At 37.2% G+C, this 23,399-nt stretch overlaps 1 protein-coding gene across 1 annotated transcript; it reads left to right on the forward strand.

Moving 5' to 3' along the window:
- On the forward strand, positions 304-22,960 carry LOC109840850 (cyclic nucleotide-gated ion channel 1). The gene is made up of 8 exons (XM_020409647.1): positions 304-612; positions 1,501-1,682; positions 3,392-3,935; positions 6,288-6,500; positions 8,018-8,292; positions 9,479-9,590; positions 20,151-20,387; positions 22,009-22,960. Exons 2-8 carry the CDS (start codon positions 1,654-1,656, stop codon positions 22,705-22,707), a joined length of 2,109 nt encoding a protein of 702 aa, XP_020265236.1. The 5' UTR covers positions 304-612; positions 1,501-1,653; the 3' UTR covers positions 22,708-22,960.

Raw genomic sequence — 23,399 nt, forward strand, 5'->3', positions numbered from 1 at the left:
AAGCAGAATACTTTATTTTCGTAACATGTTCAATATTTACAGAAAATCTTCTAGAAACCGTGCTTTGCACTGATCTAAATACTAGTTTTTTGAAAAAAATAAAAAAAGAAAAACACATTAAGACCCCATAAGTATCTTTCTTCAGCAGTAACTTCCCCTACGTATCTTCCTTCAGCAGTAATTTCTGAACAAGTAACAAATAAAAACAACAGCGGACGCGGAAACTGCTGCGTCGGTCTTAAGCGGACCCCACGACCACCGGCCGCTGGAAAAATCCCATATTTCACTTTCTTACGACTAACTGACTCAGAAGTAGAAATTGACTAATTTTTCTATCTTCTGTCGCTGGCACTCGTGACTCCGGCGAGTCCACGGCCCTCACTTTGGAACCCACGACGAACCTTCCCTTTTCTTTCTCACTCGCCCCTTCCCTTTTAATACTTATTTTATTCTCAGTGCTCTCTTTACCTGTTGCTATTAAAAAATTATTTTTCTTCTGCCCCAGTTTGATAATACCAAACTCGATGACGCAAGACGCGATGAGGCTCGTTGTCCTCTTTATGATGAGATAGGAGATAGGGTTTGCTTTTCTCCCCTCAATCTTTCGCGAAGGTCAGTTTCTGCTGGATTTTTTTTTTAAATTTTGTTTCGAGATATTGTTGGAGTACAGAGTCAATCTCGAATGAAGATGAATATAAAGAGACTTCATTTTATTGAATCCCTAGATTTTAAGATTTGTGATTCGTTAATTCAAATACCTTTCCCCCTTGGCCTGAAGAATATGATGTCTATTTTCAAAATTGTTATTTTAGTTAATCAAGTTTGTATTTTGCCTTTTATTTTGCGGTGTTTGCTTACAAGTTATAATCGATAGTTGTTATAATCGCGAGTGTGAAGTACTTCATGATGGCACCTGGTCTTTTTCTTAAGATCCTTCAATTTGTTAAATTAGAATTAGAATGAGCTGCGTCTATATATTGATGTTCTAGTGCTAAAAGTATCTTGTCGTGTTTTTTCCGTTTATTTTTTTGGTCATTTTCGTGCTTGCAATTGATAGAAATTTTTTCTCCAACCCTACTTGTTGTTTAGTGGGCAAATAACTGATTACTTTTATCTCTTCAATACGCTTTTACCGCTAGTTCTATGGTTGAGTTAAAGATATTCAAGAAAAATACCTGTCAAGGGACTTAGAACTAGTGGACTGTTTGATAAGCGGCGAAAGTTTCTGTATTTGTTATGCAAGCGAAGCTTACAGTTCCTTTGCATCTTTATATGACAATTAAACTCCAAAACATCTTGTGAACATGAGAGGCTTAGTATAGCTGCACTAATTTTTGCCAACTAGTCTTTTTTATATTGGGTCATGGGACTTGGAAATTTGCAAGAACCTGGTGTGAGTCATATGTGTGTTCATTCACAGTTTATTAAAGTAGCATGACTTCTATTTATTATGTGATTTTGCAGCAGCTCAATTATTTTTTGTTTTATTTTCCTATACAGTTACTCTAGAAGTTAAAAGAGACAGGGTTGCTTTGACATTCTTCTTATTTAGAGGTGGCTTTTTAGCCTTTCGATTTATCTTCTAAACTGTGGAATGTTGCCGCCTTATCTGTGGATGGTGAATATCCAAATTATTTGCTTGAGAAATCAAGTATGAATCATCAGGAGGAGAGATTTGTGAGGTTAGTCTTTCTTCTTTAACACTGTATTTAAGTGCATGGTTAGGGGTGGAAGCGAACCACATTCAAATCGAATACCCCAGTATTCGTATTTGTATTCGGCTCCTATCCGACTATTCGAATTCGTGTTTGATTTCGATACAAATAGAAAATCGTATGCGAATTCGATTCAGTTAGTATTCAAATATTTGATAACTATTTGTGAATATTTGTTAATAGTGTTTGGGTAATCTTTGCAAATTATTTGGTCAATATCTGTTAGATATTTGGCAAATATTTGTTATCTCTGTCTTGCAATAGAACCAAACATGATATACCTGTTGAATATGCAACCTAGTGATATATAGTATTCACAAATAAAATCTATTTTTCCATATTTACAAGCAGCAAAAATGAAATTTTAAGGACTAAACTATATGACAAATAGTTTATTAAACAAACGAATCGAATGTACCTATGTATTTGTTTATAATCCGAATAATAAAAACTATTCGTTTATTACTAAATGAACTATCGAATCGAATATCACCGAATACTTAGGCGAATAAATATCGAACAATTTGTTAAATATTTGGTTCGTTTCCACCCCTATTCATGACTACTAGTTGTGGGTGTGTTTAATTAAAATGAAACTTTCTAGCAACTGGGTGCTTGTCTATAAATCAACAAAAAGCAATATCACTGGAAGAATGAGTAATTCCTTTCTAGCTACAGAACAGGGGCGTATTATGATAGGGCATGCATAATTTTTCTGTGAAGAATAAGAAAGAGTCTGGGTCTGCAACTTGAAAATTAAAATATAAGTGTTTAACTGGCATTTGGTCATAATGAATTGTTACCATGTATCTTGGTTGATGACTTCTTTTTGTACTTCACTAGAGAAGCTTGTTACACTGCTAAGGGGAGAGCAAGAAGGAAGGATGAAGTTGTTCATACTTCATACAAATCCTGGAAAACCAAAAGGTCACCAACTTTGGTTTACCTATTGGGGTGGGGTGTGGGATATGGTACTTTGTACGAGAAAGAAAAACTTGAACAAATATAATTGGTAAACCTGAGGATGATGCTTATACCTGAACGCTTGCACTTTAACACTTTATTTTTGTCCTATACCTCATTTTATTACTTCTTGGGTTGGTACCATTTTCAATTTTATCTTGCAGTTTCAGTCATGAGTTGGATATGTTTTCTTTTGCCTTTTATTGCGTGTTCTGTAAGATATAGCAAGATGAAGGAGTACAAAAGATGCTTAGAAATGGTTTTTGGTTTTCTTGTCCATTGTGGTGCGCTATAAGATATACCAAGATGAAATAGTACAAAAGGATGTTCAGAAATGGTTCCTGTAGGCTATGGGAAAAGCCATGATTCACATGCTGGGAATCTAAGTGAATGCTACGCTTACTGACTTTTTATTTTTGGTTGTCACTAGAAAAAGGTCCTCCATCCTCATATGTCGATATCATCAATTGTGCAAGTTTTAATTAACTTTTAATTATATTGATGTATTATGGTCTAAGATATTTTAATTAACTTTTAATTAGATTGATGTATTATGATCTAAGAGAATGGTCTGTTGTCTTTAAACACTCGTCTATGCAGAATTGATTTTTATAACGGAGCTGATATCTTTATAAGGTGATTAGTGGGAGTATTACAACCTCTGGTCACATTAAAATATTTTCCGCTGTACTAAGCGACTCAAATATCTGCAGGTTTCAGGATTGGACTTCTGAACAGTCACTGAGTTCTGATATATTATATTCTGGAAGGCGAAGAGAACTATTTACTTCAATGGCACATGTCATACAAAGAGCAGTCAGTTGGGGATCAGGAATGCTCATGGATATTTTTCACTATCATTCTCCAGAAGACTCGAGCATAAAGGGGCCAAAGTCTAAAAGCAAAGTACTCGATCCCCAAGGCCCATTTCTTCAAAAGTGGAATAAAATATTTGTTCTGTCATGTGTGATGGCAGTGTCTGTGGATCCCCTGTTCCTTTACATACCAGTAGTCAATCGTGACAACCAATGTGTTGATCTGGATTATAAGTTAGAAAAAACAGCAAGTGTGTTGCGGTCTTTCACAGATATCTTTTATTTGCTCCATATCATTTTTCAGTTTCGAACTGGTTTCATTGCTCCTCCTTCTCGAGTGTTTGGAAGGGGAGTTTTGGTTAAAGACTGGTCAGCAATAGCGAGACGATATTTATCATCTTACTTCTTTATTGACATTCTCGCTGTTTTGCCCCTACCTCAGGTATTGCCATCTTTGTTGTTTATATCATATTCATGATATGTTATTGTGGAGTTTATTTGATGCAAATGGTAACTTTTAAGTAAATCTTGGAGTTAAAAGTAGTTTCTTTCAGCAAATTCTACATTTTCCCGTTGATCTTTATTCCTTCTTAGGCTACATGGATTTTAGAGTTCTCTTCAAATGCAAACATTTTCTGGGGTTTAACATTAGCTTTTATGTGTGTGGCATTCAATGCAAGCCTCACATCCTGAAAAGAAGTTTGAACTCTATCAAAATTTAAGCATCATTTAGTTTGTCTAAATGTGCTGGTTAGAACTCAGAAGCATGCGGGTGAGTCAAATGGCTTCTTTATTCTGTGAATGTGTTAATTGTTGTAGTGTTCGGATAGCTTAAAGAATTTTCAAGATCTAATTTCTTTAATGAATAAGTATATTTTTCACTTATCCTCAAAAAAGTTAAAGAAAAACGTGTGACTTTGGCTAAACTTATCTCCCTTAGATTTGTTTTGTTGTCATCACTGATAGGAGGGGATGACGGGGCCTTCCACACAGCTAGATAAAACATGATGAGGAGTTAGTGATGGTCCACCTGGAGCACAACCAGAATAATAGGCGGTTTCAAGCTTCATGGCAACTGGATTTAGGTTAAACTGAAGTGCATAATAGAAATTTTAACTGAGATTATGTTAGCAAATAGGGATTTTGTGTCTTTTCTTCTGGATTTAGTATATCAATGTTTAATCAAATCCACTGGTTTGTCGGAATTTCTTTTGGGCATGTGATTCATTGGAGGTTTGGTTCATTTTGGGCCTAAAGATTGATACCTGATGCAGTAGCAAACCTTATCAAGTTATCGTTTTGCTCATACTCATTGTGATTTTAGGAGAATTTGAAGATGCACCTCAGTCAGATTTGCTTATTGTGCACGACTTAAAATGGTAGGTCTACGTATCTGTGAACTGGCCTCTGTTTTTACCACAATATCTTGACTTGCTCATAATTGTCAAACTGTAACTTCTGCACCATCACTAGGCTTGTTGTTAGGTAGACATACCACCACACCACTAAAACTAGTTTAATTTTTTTCATGTAGCTTCTCTGGCGTTCTAATCATGCTTTTGATCCAACTTGATGTAAAAAGGGGTACATAAGTCTCATTCCTTGTGCATTGATGCCTATCGGTCTTGGGAGAATGTTTCTGTATGTAGAATATAAGGTTGTTGGTTTGATGAGTAGTTCAATACACGGTGAACCCTGACTTCACAGTTAGTGTTGAGTTTCTGATGAAAAAGTTCAATACACGGTGAACCCCTGACTTCACAGTTAGTGTTGAGTTTCTGATGAAAGAAACTGTGGATGTACCATGCGATTATAATGCAAGACAGCTGAATGATATATCACCTTTGGCGTCTTTGATTTTGGAGCTGATATCTTGGCCATATGAATTTTGAAGGCATGTGCTTAAACCTTTTTTAGTCAGGAATTAAATGAGTAAAGATTGGACACAGTCAGATTGTATCCTACACTAACTAGGATTAAATAAACGGTCAAATTGATGAAGTGAGATGAGCTATAAATACGAGACTCTGGAGTCATACAGGGAGGTAGTTTGGGCATGTGCTTAGGTGATTGACTTGTTTGAGCTTAGCCTTTCTGCTAGGCCTGATTGGCTTATCCAAAAGACGTGAGGGAATATTAATCTGAACACTTGGTTTTTGATAACCTGTTGACAACTGACCCAAAGAGGAGTCCTAACTAAGACTAGTTTAACACGTTCACATCCACAGAGTAATCTTCCATCTTTCTTTTCATTTTCGTGCCACATTATATTTTGTAACCAGAAGAAATAGCACCCTTGTGTAGTCAGTAGCCCCATATGCATACAGAAGACATCTTTACTCTGCTTCTATTTGTCCATTGAAAATGTAACCTCAGCTGACTTATCAACGCATATAAAATCCTTCTGACTGAAATCAGAAAAGAGGGAAATCTAATCCTTGGTGCTTGGCCATGGTCATTTTTAAGTTCGATTATTTATTTCACGTGTTTTTCCATAACCATATTATGGTTAAAAATTCTGAGTTACATTTCTGCAGTTTCTGTTTTACTAATGTGATGTTCTAACACAGGCACTTTCAGAAAATTAAAAGAAAAAGAAAAAGAAGAAAATTTGACCTTATAGCTGGCTTTATGAAGACCAACGCTGTGTAGCGAAACCTTTTTGCAGTTATTCTTTCTTTGAACATGTTTTCTGAAATTTATTGCTGCCTTAGTAGTATCTGATGAAAACTACTTATGAAGGTCAACAAACTAGAGTTGGCATGAAATTTAATTGCACTTCCTGTCCATTCAGATTGTTGTTCTCATCATAATACCAAGATTGAAAGGGTCGACTCATCCGGATGCAAAAAACTTGCTGATGCTTATTGTTGTACTCCAATACATTCCCAGACTAGTCAGAATCATACCGCTGTATCTGGAAGTCACAAACTCTGCCGGAATAATCACTGAGACAGCATGGGCTGGGGCTGCCTTCAATCTCTTACTTTACATGCTTGCAAGTCATGTGAGTCCAAAATATCTTGCTGTCGTTGTGTAACTGTTCTCTTGCTCTGTGCTTAACACTATCAATGAAAAATGACACTTCTTAATGTTTTTCTTTGCGTTACTTCTGGTTGTACAGAGATGATTTTTTATTGTTATTACTGGCGGAACTTGAGATCCATTTCATCTTGATTGTCAAACATTTTAGATGGATTCACTTGACACGTTCTTTTTCTTTATCACCATTAAATTTTGCCCCCTCCTTTTCTTGTTAGTCAAATACTTTGAAATTCATTCAGTTAACATATTCATTCTTTGTTATTGTGGAACCAAACCCTCTCTCTTCTTGCTATTTTTATTTCTAAGAAGTTGTTGGTGGTGTTTTTCTGAAGGGACTTCTTCATTTCATAAAACTGTCTCTTTTAGTATTTGTACATGTATGCTTGTATTGGACTTTGGAGTATACTAGTCAGGAACTTGGGGACTTTGTGACACACTTTTCTTGATATTAACTGTTTCTGCCAACCATTTTTCTCAACATGTTAAATGAGATAAGGTTAGAATGAGGCGGTAGTCAATGGAGCGGTGTTAGAACCTGCTTCATTATGACTTCAATTACATCCGCTGAGACCTATGATGTGTTTGCAGTTGGCAATGTGGCAACTTGAAGAAAATCGAAGAAAATTTAATGATAAATCATTTTGGGAATTTAATTGGTGCTTCAATGAAGGTCAAATATGGCTGCGACTTCTTACCTAGTCAATTGATGGAGGATATAGGAGGAATAAAACTATGCACTGTCTAAGTTTTCAAGGAAAGAAAAAATACCTTTCATAATGAAGGATGTCTAAATCCACATATATAAGTCACGTTTACAATGCCTAATTGTTTCTAAGCCCATTGCATTATATATCTTGTCTATAGTCATGCAGTTCACACCACAACATTCACATCTGCTCAGGTTTTGTTGCTCATACTTGGAATCCTCAATTTTAAATAATAAAAATCATATGATTATATATTGAGAACTTAAAAATTTTCATTTCCATCTCTAACAATAATAGTCTTAAGAGATTATCTCCGGCACCCACTCCTTCCCTTCACTCCCCAACCCCACCTCCAACCCGTCCCAAACACAGGCACACATGCACACTCACATTGCATCTATCATATGTTCCTTTGTGATTTTCCAAGGGATCGTCCTACATCACTCAGCTTATGAAGTCATGATGTCTTTGTTTTTTATAATATTCCATAGAATGGACATCCCTGGAGTTTGAACCACATTTACTGTTCTTTGATTTAGTTATCGACTGATAGTTTTGCTTATGTCAGAGAGCCAACATAACTGCCACTGAAAATAATTCTATAAATAAAAAAACTACAACTTTGTAGCATAGATAACATGTTCCAATCTTGTGTAGAATTTTGCCACTTGGTTACTGTACCCAATATATCTGGTTATTCGAAGTGCTGGTTTTACTTAAACACGATTCCTTTTTTAATGGGCTTCAAACATTATTTGAAATTTTCTGTCAGGTACTTGGAGCATTCTGGTACTTTCTTTCTATCGAACGAGAATATGCATGTTGGACACAAACATGTGTTGATACCAATTGCTCAAGCACCTCCTGGTACTGTGGAAAAGTTCCAGTTCAAGTTAATAAGATTGTATCTGCACATTGCAAGATAGATAAAGACAATGAAAACTTCAACTTTGGCATGTACCTTTCAGCTCTTGGAGATGTTGTTCAGTCGTGGAATTTCTGGCCGAAGTTATTTTACTGTCTTTGGTGGGGATTACAAAATCTGAGGTTTGTACAGACTACAAACGACTATTATGTTTCCTGTAATAAATCTTTTACCATTTCTGGCCAAAGGCATACATGTTACTTCTTGTTTGTGATTGAATGATGTAATTCTGATGCAAGCTAGAACTTTATATCCGTGATTTGCTCATAGCCACTGGAAATGTAGTTTTCAGCAATTCCTGTTTCTACACACGTGCATAGATATAAATATAACTTAAATGTATAGAAATTATAGAAAATAATAATGATAACATCACAGCTCTGCACACAGATGCAAGTTCCCCAACCAGCATAATCACTAGTTAGCCAGAGAAGTAACATTATCATTTGTACTAATTTTCCATGAACGTCCTCATGTCGTTTCTTTTGTGTCTTTCCAAAGATGAATTGCTAGGAAAACTCCTGATAGGTCAAGTAGGTAATCTTTATCCTTGAATTGCTCACCAATATCTTAGATTTTATCCTCATTTCCAACTTTAAGCTGCAGATCTTTTAAATATAGGCTGTGAAGGAGCACAAGAAGAGGGAACAAATCTGTTCCTATCTTCCTATGATTTACACCGAGACGCATCTTATATCTCTTGTCATTTGAATCTTAAGAATTGCCCTTCTGTTTGTTTCTAGTCACAGCATCATTTTTGCAAGAAATGTCAAATGTGAAAAATGCAGGTCAATGCCTACTTGTGAAACTACTGTGTTCTGTTGGTCAGTAATGCTTATTTCTTGCCACTGGGCGAGCTGATCCTGGAGCTATATTTCCACTTTTATCTCGTCTCCGTCTCTAGTAATTCTTTCACCCTAAAGGTACAACATGAATTGTGAAAGATTCTACTATCCATGTCCATATCCAGCAATTAATTGAACAGAGTTCCGATTAATTGTAGTAGTGATTGGCCTTCCATTTTCCTGTTCCGATTAAATGTAGTAGTGATTGGCCTTCCATTTTCCTGTCAATGAATCTAACTAAAACCATGTGTCCGTTCAATCTGAAACTCTCATACAGTTGCTGGTTCTATCTCATATCTGTAGACTATCCATATATATTAACAAATTAAAAATTCGTTGAAGTAACTTATTTCATGGTAGTAGTTGTATTCGCTTTCGTTACTGCCTATATTCATTTGTACCTCTAACATGAAATAAGATGTTATTTTATTATATTGATAGCTTCTAGTTTTTTTTCCTGCAGTTCTCTTGGCCAAAATCTGGAGACAAGTACTTATGTTTGGGAGATATTGTTTGCTGTTTTCATCTCCATCTCTGGCTTGGTCTTATTTGCACTTCTCATTGGCAATATGCAGGTCAAATCGTTTTTTCCCCTCTCATGCTTCTGTTTTATTCATGACTTCATTTGTGTATCAGATAGTCTTTGGGAACCTATTGATAATGGTTGATATTTTTTTTTCTTTTTAAGCATTCCTGATACAGGCTCTTGTCCTTTGCGTATGTAATGTTTTGTACTTATACACCTACTGACTTCTTTAAAATCTGGTTCTGATAAAAAAAAAATCTTGGAAAATTGATGTTGCAGACAAGTTTGCATTTGTTTTTCTTTAAATATCTAAATCATACCAAAAATAGAAATGATTTACACATCAGTGATACTTTTATTAGCATCTCCCAGCATGGAAAAATTTATCTTGGTGTCTCACATGGGTTGCCTAAAGTTCTTCAATGAGTAACTATTATATGAACATCTACTAGGATTTCTGTTACCATGTGCATTAGCCGATGGGCTGCCATACTGCAGTGCTTGCAGCAGGTGCATTTTTTATCATCCAAGTGGAGCTGGTAGCGGAACACACACGCAGTCACACACACACACACACACACACACACACAGGCTGGAACAGCCGAAACCCCATACAAGAAAGATACTTCAAAAAATAAAGGTGGGAACTCGATGGACTATCAATTACGGCGTGATATGCCTTTCTTCCTTATATGCGGGAGGCCCAATCTATCATCAAATAAAGCGAGCCTAACATTTTGGGGAAGATTCGTTTCTGAAGCAAAAAGATCGTGAGATGAAAACCCACCACCATTTGCTGCCAATCTGACTGCTACGGAGTTAGCTTCTCTGTAAATGTGGTTGATGTTAAAAGTCATGGAGGATAACAATTGCATGATAACAATTGCATGATGATCATAATTGCCATGGAGGAGCAGTTGAACTTTTGTAAAGTCAACCATAATGAGAGAATCACCTTCAACTTCAACATTGCAGATTTACATATCTCTGCATAAAATTAGGCCCTCTCTAAAAACCATTAATTCAGCCCAAAAATTAGAACCAATACCAAAGCTAACAGATTTCACCGCTACCACTCTCCCTACTTGGTCATGAATCACTGTCCCTTTACCACGAGGACCAGGGTTTTGAATAGCTACACCATATGTGTTAAGTTCATAATAAAAAATGGTCGGCTTATTCCATTTAACTAACACCATCTTAGTGACAAAAAAGTGTTATCCAGCATATTAACCAAAGCCAAATCCTCTTTCACCATACTTGAGCAGGTGATCTTCGAGGTGAATATTTTACTTAGATCTAAACCTCATTGTAAGAGTCTAAATTTCAACTGTATCGTGGAGCTTTGTTTTCATACATTCGCTTGTTCCTCTCTAACCATAATTCCTAACAAAGAATAGATGGTAGACATATTCGAAGCATATCGTGCATAGAATTCAGATTAGTGCCTTTCCAGAAGAAGTTAAGCCATAAGGATATGGAAGTATTATTTTCTAGACAAATATTGAAAGCACTAGCCAACCACTACCCAAAGAAGTTTAGCTGATTTGCCTCCTATAAAGACATGGTCTATATTTTCAACTTATTTCTGAACACAACATCGCACAGACATACCGGCAGGCAAACAGCGATAGAAATCGCGAGCACTAGCGATATTATAATCAAAGGCAACCTTTCTAGATTAATCGCCACATGAAAGAGCCGCCGATCTTCGTTGGGTGGACAGGATTCCGAATAGCATTTCACAGAAACAATTGAACACAAGCCTGATCCCTTGCCACATTCCAAGCGTTGCTTGTAATGAGAATTCCCATTCATAGTTGATTGGACCAAACATAGTCATCTAGGTGCTTGAAGAAGATCATGAAAACCATTTAAGAAAATCTAAAAACATGGCAATCTACACTCGCTTCTCCACACCCTTCTTGAAAGAACTTCATTGACTTTTTAAAATAGGATAAAGTGATATCTTCTTTGACACCCACCAAATCCGCTCCACCCATTGAATCCCTACGATCGCATTGGTCAAACATCAAAAAATATAGCATCGCCCAGATCGAATGAGGCTATTAAGAGCAGTCCTAACCTCTTATAACATGAGAACTAATAGCTTTCAAGTAAGAGATGAGGACATGGGAGCATTCGAAGCTGAAGAGTATGAAGCATCCCTTCAAATATTTTTCTGTCATATAAACAAAGCCCAGGGGAATCACAAGGAGAAACACCGTACACTATATTAAAGAGAGAGGGCCTTCTCAAAATCAGCCAACTTTCGAATGCCGATGCCACGCTCGTTCTTTAGGCCTCGCTACATTCTTCCAACTACAACTATATGTTTGGAGTTCGCATCAATATAACCCTAAAATAAAGGTAGTCATATTTTTGTGCAAATCATTAAATGATGGATTTAGGAACTGGTATAGCCAGCAAACAAGATGGGCAAAGGTAGATTGGGATATCACATAGCCGATGATAAAATAAGTCTACGAAACTCGCACCTGCTGATTAACACAATTGAGCTTTCCATATGCAAATTAAATGAGATCAATTTTATCAATTAAGAAACTGAAAATGGAAAACTTCTTCGGCTTAATTTCCCCGTCAGCTATAGAGGCGAGGTAAATTAAAGGCCTATGTCCCACCCTCTAAAAAATATCTTTAAATAATATTGATACGAGTGGGTGGATCCTCCGTGAAGTATAGAGTGCTGCTTCTGAGGATTTAATTTCTGACCTGATATGCTCCCTCATACTTTTGAATAAACTGAAGGATCTGAGATAAAGTAGGATTTTAGCCATTAGCAATGGCAAAAGATAAGTGTATCGTCAGCAATAGAGAAGATGTGATGGCCATAGGAGCAATCTCTAGCTTGCTGGGAAGGCAATAAGCAAAGGGTTATCTTCAAAAAATCTTTTCAAGCCTCTAGATTAGAACTTCTTAGGGGAAGAACGAGCGCACGGCCGCACACGGCTTGTGGAGAACGAGACCTATAAATACATATTGCACCCTGGATCCGCCCCCCCCCTCCCAAAAAAAAAAAAAAGAAAGTCTCCCCCACCCCCCCCCCCCCACAGACAAAAGATCTGTTCACTAACAGGTCGCAAGCACGCGAATTACCAAACTGAAGAGATATCAATTCTGTAAACAAATTTTTATGAAAGAGCTGGAAAATCCGAATCTTTGAACACATCGAATAATAAAGCTCGATGCAAGCCTTATCAGTAGACTTTCATGCAATTTGAAAGCTTCATACTATATCCGCCCGCTCGCCACGGGGTTCTTTGACAGTGATAATTCTGAATTATTCATGAAGAGAAATATTTCTAACTATGTTTGCCTCTTTTATGAAAGCTCCTTGTTCAGCTCCGATCAATTTTAGGTAGAATGGAGGAGAGCCGAGAAGTAATAATTTTTGTTGTAATTTTATGCATAAGGACAGTTGCAGATTGTCAAAACTGAGAAAAATTAGCAGGCTGCCTCTACGTTATGAATGAAGAGAGAAAGTCGAGTTAACATGCTCTGAGAATTGCCTCTACTAAAACGTCTGAAATTGCATCATGAATGTTTGGATTTGATAATGTTCTCACACTGTGAAGATCAGAAATGCCTGGAACCCATCCGATCCAAGTGTGGCCATCCCGAGAGAACAAGGAAGGAGAAAAAGCGTGGGATAGAAATACGGAAAAGGGAAAAAAGAGATAGAGAGAGAAAAAAAAAGAGGTAAGAAAACGGAGAGAGGGAAAAAAAATGAAATAAAAGAACAAAAGAAAGAAAAGATGGCATAAACACAGGAAAGAAGACAAGCAAAAGAAAGAAACTAGGAGATTATTCATATTCTGGAAATAGCTTAAATTTGATCTCCCAAAAAGAATCTAAGTTCAAAGATAAATATCCTGCTGCGTTATTGATTGTGGGGATGATAATTCAACATCCTCCTGAGTTTGGTCACGCATGCGGTTCTGGACAGGCCAAAAAAAAGGACTTGAAGAAAATGTTTCTTACGCTGAAGAAAAATGAGGTCCCTATCCTCAGTCCAATGATCCATGCATCGCATACTGAATTTTGTAATTAAGAGCTGTTTTCTTTATTCAATATGGTAGTATGAGACAAGGAACGTGTTTTCCATCCCCTCTTTCAACCAATTTAATCCTGGATTTCTGTCTCCAAAGTACACTCTTGCAACAAACATTGTGAACGCTATCATTGCGTATTATGAAAGTAAATCAAAGGGCGCTGCAGGAGATTATTCTTGTTGCATGCCAATTCTTCAAGCCTGAAATAACAGGCTGCTTTTGCTAATTTTACTTTTTCATGAATTGTTGGGCAAAAAGGTATTCGCAAGTCCCCAGTTTTTCAAATCTGAATTTTGAGTTCTTTACAATTTTTCTCTAAAATGACGAAGGAGAGTCGACAACGGGTTCGAGCTCACACTTCCTTCACTTCAAGAGAAAGGTCTCGTGCAGATATGTCCACATCTGAAATTAAAAGAATTAGAACCTGGAAGTCGAAATTGCTTGTCATGAGATAAATCTACCCATAGACATGATCTGAAAAAGTTCTGCTGAGATGAGAAAATAATACGAGTGCCAAACTTAGATAGGCCATTCTGGAAATTTGTAAAAGACTATCGATCTCGACCGACACAATTCTAGTGCCTTGCGCGTTCCCAAGTGAAATGCTGTTGCCATGAAAGCCATTCAGTCGAAAACACCAGGAATTAAAACGCATGCAAAAATTCTCTAATAGAAAGCCAAGTCCCGGTGATTAGCCCCTCCTAATTGCTCATGGGATTAAAGAAATGCATTAGAATGCGGCCTCCTAATTCAAGCAGGGGCCAATCCACTCGAGATTCGAAACAATTCTAAGTGTTGCCGATAGTCCTCTATCTTTCAACAAAACCGAGGGCATTTGCATAGAATGAAAGATAAATGACATGTGAGCAGTTAAGAGGTCTAAAGATGGCCTGAAGAGAAATACACTGAAATAGAAAAAAACAATGGAATGACAAAAATACACTGAGACGAACATACACTGATTAAGAAAGAAGATAAAATGGAAGATAAATAAATGCTAAGTTGATATGTTGCGTCTTAATTATTGCAAGAATCAGATATGTTTTTTTGTTAAATTTTTCTTCTATCTTAAAAGTTTGACTTAATCTTTGGGTTTTAGTCGCTGTGCTGACTTAATCAAAAATAGAATGTTAGGGCTTGAAAAATGACTGCAGTTTCCTATAGAAATTGACCTGCAGGTCAAAGGCTCTTAATAAGCTTTGTTCATTTCCTTTATCGAATTACTGCGATATACTAGGTGCTGCATTCAGCAGTCAAATAAGTTTATATCTTACCTTTGTGTCTATCAATGACTTGTCCTAGATTAATCGCCACATGAAAAGACCGATCTTCGTTGGGTGGACAGGATTCCGAATAGCTTTTCACCAAACAATTGACAAAGCCTGATCCCTTGCCACATTCCAAGCATGCTTTAATGAGAATTTCCCATCATGTGATTGGACCAAACATAGTCATCTAGGGCTGAAGATAGATCATGAAAACCATTTAAGAAATCTAAAACATGGCAATCTACACTCGCATGTCTCCACACCCTTTCTTGAAAGACTTCATTGACTTTTAAAATAGGATAAGTGATATCTTCTTTGACAACCAAATCCGCCCAACTTGAATCCCTACACCATTGGTCAAACCAAAAATTAGCATCGCCAGATCGAATGAGGCATTTAGAGCATGCCCTAACCTCTTATACATGAGAAACTAATCTTTCAAATAAGAGATGAGGAAGTGGGAGCAATTGAAGCTAAGAGATGAGCACCCTTCAAATATTTTCTCTCATATAAAAAGCCCAGGGAGAATCACCAAGGAGAAACACCCACACTATCTTAAAAGAGAGAGCCTTCTGAAAATCAGCCAACTTTCGAATGCCGATGCCACCCTCTTCTTTAGGCCTGCATACATTCTTCCAACTACACTAGTAATGTTTGGAGATTCCATCAATATAACCCTAAAAAAAGGTAGTCATAATTTTTGCAAATCATAAATGATGGATTTAGGAACTGGTATAGCAGCAAAAAGATGGAAAGGTAGATTGGGAATCACATGCGATGATAAAATAAGTCTACCACCTGCTGATAACAATTGAGCTTTCCATATTGCAATTAAATTGGTCAATTTATCAATAAGAAACTGAAAATGAACCTTCTTCAATTTTCCCTCAGCTATAGGAGCGCCGAGGTAAATTAAAGGCCATGTCCCCCCTCTAAAAATATCTTTAATAATATTGATACGAGTGGGTGTGATCCTCCGTGAAGTATAGAGTCTGCTTTTCTGAGGATTTAATTTCTGACCTGATATCTCCTCATACTTTTGAATAAACTGAAGGATTCGAGATAAAGTAGATTTTACCATTACAAAAGATAAGTGTATCGTCAGCATAGAGAAGATGTGATGCCATAGGAGCATCTCTACTTGCTGGGAAGCATAAGCAAGGGTTATCTTCAAAAAATCTTTTCAAGCCTCTAGATTAGAACTTCTTAGGGGAAGAACGAGCGCACGGCCGCACACGGCTTGTGGAGAACGAGACCTATAAATACATATTGCACCCTGGATCCGCCCCCCCCCCCCCAAAAAAAAAAAAAAAGAAACCACACAAAGATCTGTTCACTAACAGGTCCAACACCGAATACCAAACTGAAGAGATACAATTCTTAACAATTTTATGAAAGAGCTGGAAAATCCGAATCTTTGCAACACATCGAAAATAAAGCTCCACTCAAGCCTATCATAGACTTTCATCATTTCGAACTTCAATACTATATCCCCCCCTCCCACGGGGTCTTTCAGTTGATATTCTGAATTATTTCATAAGAGAAATATTTCTACTATGTTTCTCTCTTTTATGAAAGCTCCTTGTTCAGCTCCGATCAATTTAGGTAGAATGGAGGAGAGCCGAGAAGTAATAATTTTTGTTGTAATTTTATGCAAGCAGTTGCAGATTGGTCAAAACTGAGAAAAATTAGCAGGCTCCTCTACGTTAGAATCAAAGAGAGAAAGTCGAGTTCCATGCTCTGAGAATTGCCTCTATAAAAACGTCTGAAATTGCATCATGAATGTTGGATTTGATAATTTCTCAACTGTGAGATCAGAAATGGCCTGGGAACCCATCGATCCAAGTGTGCCATCAAGATTCATATCTGAAATAGCTAATTTGATCTCCCCAAAAGAAAGAATCTAAGTCAAAGATAAATTATCCTGCTCCGTTATTGATTGTGGGATGAAATTCAACATCTCTGAGTTTGTCACATGCGGTTCTGAGGCAAAAGGACTTGAAGAAATTTTCTTCCTGAAGAAAAATGAGGTCCCTATCCTCAGTCCAAGATCCATCATCCAACTGAATTTTGTTAATAAGAGCTGTTTTCTTTTATTCAATATGGTAGTATGAGACAAGGACGTGTTTCTATCCCCTCTTTCAACCAATTTATCCTGGATTTCTGTCTCCAAGTACACTCTTGCAACAACACTTGCTGAACCTATCATTCGTATTATGAAGTAAATCAAGGGCCTGAGGAGAATTATCTTGTTGCACCAATTCTTCAGCCTGAATAACAGCCTGCTTTGCTAATTTTACTTTTTCATGAATGTTGCAAAGGTATTCCAGTCCCAGTTTTTCAATCTGATTTTGAGTCTTTACAATTTTCTCTAAAAATGACGAGGAGAGTCGAACAAGGGTTGAGCTCAACATTCCTTCACTTCCAAGAGAAAGGTCTCGTCATATGTCCACATCTGAAATTTAAAAGAATTAGAACCTGAGTGAAATTGCTTGTCATGAGATACTACCATAGGAGCATGATCTGAAAAAGTTCTGCTGAGATGAGAAATAATACGAGTGCCAAACTTAGATAGCCATTCTGAATTGTAAAAGACTATCGATCCTCGACCACACAATTCTAGTGCCTTGCCGTTCCACCAAGTGAATCTGTTGCCCTGAAAGCCATCAATCGAAAACACCCAAGGAATTAACGCATGCCATGAATTCTCTAATAGAAACCAAGTCCGGTGATTACCCTCCTAATTTCTCATGGGGATAAAGAATGCATTAGAATCGCCTCCTAGCAACCAGGGGCCATCCACTCGAGATTGAAAATCATTCTAGTGTTGCCATAGTCCTCTTCTTTCAACAACCGAGCATTTAGCATAGATGAAAGATAAATACATGTGACAGTTAAGAGGTCTAAAGATGGCCTGAAGAGAAATACACTGAATAGAAAAAAACATGGAAGACAAATACACTGAAGAGAAATACACTGATTAGAAAGAATATGGAAGATAAATAAATGCTAAGTTGATATGTTGCGTCTTAATTATTGCAAGATCAGATATGTTTTTTTGTTATTTTTCTTTTATCTTAAAGTTTGACTTTAATTTTGTTTTAGTGCTTGCTGACTTAATCAAAATAGAATGTTAGGGCTTGAAAAATGACTGCAGTTTCTTATAGAAATTGACCTGCAGGTCAAAGGCTCTTATAACTTTGTTCATTCCTTTATGAATTACTCAAGATATACTAGGTGCTGCATTCAGAGTCAAATAAGTTTATCTACCTTGTGTCTATCAAAGAACTCAGTACTATATGTTTTTAAGTTTGTAGAGAGGAACTCTATTATATGGAGTTGCTTACCTTAAATTCTCATTTTGAGTGTATGCACTTGTAAGTTCCTTGCATTCATATGTTCATGTAAACACCCCACCCCTAAACCTAACCCCAACCCCAACCCCCAAAACACACATGCGTATTACACATATACTTTCACATATATGGGTGTTATGTGTGCATGCGTGTATGGGAACACACGCACACAACCGCCACTGCATCACCACTATTGTCAACAGCAAGAACCCTTTCCCATAAATTTTAAAAAAATACTGGCTATATAGGAAGGGGTCGGCAAAGGACTTATTGGAGTTTCACATCGGTTCTTGATGTCAACTCTTGCCAATGCAACACCCTTGGTAAATTGAATAATCCCCATTGCACAATGGGGTTCTCTGATAGATAATCATTCTTGTGAACTCGATAACTAACTGTTAACTTTTTTAGGGGGAGGATTCTGGGAAAACTCATGTGCCTGGTGGAAGCAATTTCTGAATGTGTAAACTTTGGAAAAGTTCTTGTTCAACGTGCTACAAATGCTATCAAAGATTAAAACGAAGTAGAAGCTTGAGGAATTAAATCAACATGCCAACATCATAGCGAATTAATCGGTATCCCAATTAATCAGTATCCTAGAAGCCCACAAAAGATCACCATATCACACTGAAAACATTGTTTATGATGTGGCAGTTCATTTAGCAAATGAGCCACCAAGAGCTGAGAAGATAAGGACCACCTATTTTTTCTAATCACATTCGACTAGTAGGATGAACCTCCCCACCTCTCATCTCTTGTTAACTCGTTCAGCCTAATGAGTAATGAGCCACCAACTCATAAATATTCTCCTCTCCCTCTTTCTACACCCCCCTCCCCCAAAAAAAACCCATCAAAAAAAAGAAAAAGAAGACGACAACCCGCACAGAGTGCGTTTTCACACAAATGCATATATTACACAATACATATCCATTATCCATATAAGCATACATAAACATGTATCTGTTTTTATGCCTATGTATGATATGCGTGTGTATATGTATATATGTACGTGTATGCACACATATGGACAGACCACCTAAACAGCTGATATTCACATGTTCATATTGATCTTGTGAAATTGACGAATAAAATATATTTTGAAGATCTAGAACATGTTCATCTAATGCCTATGAACTGCTGAACATAAGGGCAAATTGATACATGGCCTATAAGCTTTGAGAATACATGATTCTCCGTCATATTCATTTAATAAAATGAAATTTTAGATGGACAGTGTGGATGACTGGTGACCTACTGGGGTGATCCAGATCATATTTTGATTGATGACACAAACGTTTTGCTTCTGTGCAGAGAACTGTGGAGCATACCTATTCTTTTACCAGCACGTAGGTTAATGTGAGATAGCTGAATGGCCAATTGGAGTGGCTAGAATGTAGTTTGATATATTGGAACTAACTTTTACCTTGTAAAATTTCGCTCTACTGTGTGTGTGGAACATGAATGCCTGCTAACCTTGGTGCGGGTCATGGGTTGCCGACCATGTAGTTCTTGGTGAGAGCAAACTTCTAGTTCGTTTCCACCCAGAGAAAAATAAAGCCTTGCTATGGGTGTGTGGAATGTGTATTATCATACCACAAGCCTCTAATTGTGCATCTAGACGTTAGGTTCATGTATGTGCACATTGAACTCCCATCTTTAAAAAGAAGCTAAAACTCCCATTGTATTTCTCCAATCTTGATGTCAGATTAAGTTGACAACAGTGTATTTATTGTACAATTGGATAGCACTAGAAGCACCAACTCATTGTATCTTTGCATGCATGAAAGTGATTCTGCATCTAGAGATTATGTCACTTGCTGCTGTGAACTGCAATGTTAGAATACAATTTGAGGTCCCATTGAATTTCTCCATCTTTGTTGTGAGCTAAAACGGACGTTTACTGCTGTCACAGACTTACTTGCAATCGACCACTGTGAGAATAGAAGAAATGAGAGTGAAGAGGCAAGATGCAGAGCAATGGATGTCACATCGCCTGCTTCCTGATAGCTTAAAGGACAGGATACGTCGTTATGAGCAGTATAGGTGGCAAGAAACTAGAGGGGTTGATGAAGAGAGTCTCCTCCGTAACCTGCCCAAAGACATTAGAAGGGACATAAAACGCCACCTTTGTCTTGCACTACTAATGAGGGTAAGTCATTTTCAAGCAACATATTCTCTTATTTTCACACAACATATTCTTTGTTGTTCGTTGCCAGTGGCAATCACATCATGCTAACCGATCAGGCATATGCGAGATGCTTTTGTTAATAAGCTTTCAGTTTAATCATGTCTACGCGGCAATTTTCTATGTTTGCAATTCAATTTTATGTGTGCAACATGTTTTGAACCATTGTCGAAATAATGATGGAATGGTTTAAGCCCTCAGACCTCACACACATGCCCAGGCACACATTGTAAGTGATGAACTATATATGTTGCTGTTTTTAGAAACTTCCAACAGGCAATTTGATGAGGCGTAGGGCTCCCGGAAGGTTCTGGAATAATGAATATGAAAATATGGATACAAATGATGTCCCTTTCAGTTTGAGGGTTAACCTACGTTCTTTTGTGTTTTGTTCTTGTGGCTGTTTTATGTGTAACCTATGTAATTAACAATTGGAGGAAAGTAATAACAAGAGACCATGCCACTTTTCTTTTCCTAGTTAAGACATCGCCCGCAACAGTAAAGCAAATGCAAGATTCAAGCAAGCTCACAGATGCAATAGAAAGTCTTCATCTACCCTAAAGGTAAACAAAACAAGTCAATATTATATATTTAACTAATCAAGGATGTGCCGGATAAAGATCATCTGGGAACCTTTGGTATGCTATCATACTGACCAAAGTGATTAACTCACACAACAATGAATCAATAAAATGAGCAGATTGTAAGCAAATGGACACAAAGGACCAGTATCCGCAATTAGTGATGAAGTGACAAGTTCTGGAGTCGTACCTGAGGTACGTGAAGTGTCATATACCAGTCTAATAAGTTCTAATCACATTATGCAGTAACCAGTAACGACGAAGCACCACAATTTTGATACTGAGTTTGCCCTTCCTCAGTTTGAGCTGCACTAGGTCCCAATGTTGCTGGGCTTGTTGTACAGGTACATGTCAGGTTGAATTTGTAGATTTTGAACAACATTTGTTTCAAGTGGAAGTTTCCATTGGAATTGAAAAAACCTTTTAAATGATCCAAGTTGCTATCTTGTTGTCCATGTTCTAGAATGTAAATGTAAAAAAAAAACAAATAGTTTAAAGATTAACTCAATAAAAGGTGAAATATATATATTTTATAATAGAACAAATGAGGCTAGTTGATGAATGGACAACATCCCTTTTTCTCATACGAGGAAATAGAGTGCATGTTGCACCTGACTTTGCATGCACAAGGAGATGATTCGATAACTCTAAATGGACATCTTTTGAACCATTTGAACTTTTAACCTCAATCTTCATTCTTTGACTTGTGTAAGAAAAATCATACAATGTAGAGATGTGTTATGTGTATAAGTAGCACTTCATTGTTTTGTAGAAACAAAATTCGTCTCTTACCGCACAACACACTATATGATGGGCTACAGAAATGAGTAATACACACCGTTCATTGTCAACTTATTTTACACGAGACACACGTGGACCGAAATTCAAACACATATTCTAAGCAGTCTACTAACTCCCTTTTCCCTTCTGAACTCCTTTCTAAATCAATTCAGCAGTGGTTTCTTTTCTAAGCTCTTTTCTGTTAACTTCTCTTTTCCCTGTAGGTTCCATTGTTTGAAAAGATGGACGATCAGCTTATGGACGCCTTATGTGACCGTCTAAAACCCGTTCTCTACACAGAAGAAAGTTGTATCATTCGTGAAGGAGACCCTGTGGATGAAATGCTCTTCATCATGCGAGGAAAACTGGTGAGCGTCACCACAAATGGTGGCAGAACAGGATTCTTCAACTCTGAATACCTCAAGGCAGGAGATTTCTGCGGAGAAGAGCTCCTCACCTGGGCTCTTGACCCCCACAACTCCTCTAGCCTTCCATCCTCAACTAGAACAGTTAAGACTCTCACAGAGGTCGAAGCTTTCGCTCTTATGGCAGATGACCTCAAATTCGTTGCCTCCCAGTTCCGAAGACTCCATAGCAAGCAGCTTCGACACACTTTCAGGTTCTATTCACAGCAGTGGAGAACCTGGGCTGCTTGTTTCATTCAAGCAGCTTGGCGCCGATATTCAAGAAAGAAGCTTGAAGAGTCCCTGAGAGAAGAAGAAAATCGCTTGCAAGCAGCGCTAGTGAAAGAAAATGGAAGTTCGCCAAGTCTCGGTGCTACTATTTATGCTTCAAGGTTTGCTCTAAATGCTTTGAGGATGTTGCGAAGGAATGGAACGAGAAAGGCTAGATTGCAGGAGAGGTTGCCTGTGATGTTGTTGCAGAAGCCTTCAGAACCTGATTTCACTGCTGAAGAGCATTAGCTGGTTGATGTTAAGGGATGTAATAAGATTTGTGTTGTAGTGTAGTTGGCCATATTGGAATCTAATTATGGTTTCTATAATTTTGGTTTGTTGTATTATAAGTTTTTAAGACACTGCGGCCGTTTGTTGTAACTGTGGTCATAATTAATTAAGTGGTGGCAGTGGTTTTTTTTTAATGTAGTTGAAAATATTTGGTTAGAGTGGTGTTTGTAAATTGTGATTTCAAAGAACGACAAGGTAGAGCTGATTGTCATTGTGCTGGTAATGTAGGTGATGGTATGTTTGATCCGAGTGCTTGATTGATAGAGGAACCTTGTACAGTCAAATATCTATAATTATGTAGAGCAAGGATACATGAACCTATGAGGTTGATGCATAGATCATAGGAGTAATTGCAATTCAGTAAACTAAGGGATGGTGTAATTACACGGAAACCTTGAGATCTGCGCATCTATATAAATAATCTTGAGATTACAAATTACTAATGTGAATCCCGTGCAAAGCATGACCCTCTATTTTTTAAACACTACATTTTGAACTTGTTTTTCTCCAAGTTTTAATACATTTAATTTAATTATTGTATGTTTAAAATTAAAAATCATATCTACTCCGCTATACTTAAAGAATGATCCAAATTTAAAATATTTGATTTAGAAGTCATATTTACTCCTCTATACTTAAAGAATGATCCA

Source organism: Asparagus officinalis, chromosome 5, assembly GCF_001876935.1.
Source record: "Asparagus officinalis chromosome 5, Aspof.V1, whole genome shotgun sequence".
NCBI lineage: Eukaryota > Viridiplantae > Streptophyta > Magnoliopsida > Asparagales > Asparagaceae > Asparagus > Asparagus officinalis.

What these genes read in the sequence shown, in the direction of transcription:
- LOC109840850 (XM_020409647.1), top strand. Translation starts at nt 1,654, where the DNA reads ATGAATCATCAGGAGGAGAGATTTGTGAG. An exon ending in TTTACATGCTTGCAAGTCAT is followed by an intron (nt 6,501 to 8,017) that starts GTGAGTCCAAAA and finishes ATTTTCTGTCAG; the next exon opens with GTACTTGGAGCATTCTGGTA. An exon ending in TGGGGATTACAAAATCTGAG is followed by an intron (nt 8,293 to 9,478) that starts GTTTGTACAGAC and finishes TTTTTCCTGCAG; the next exon opens with TTCTCTTGGCCAAAATCTGG.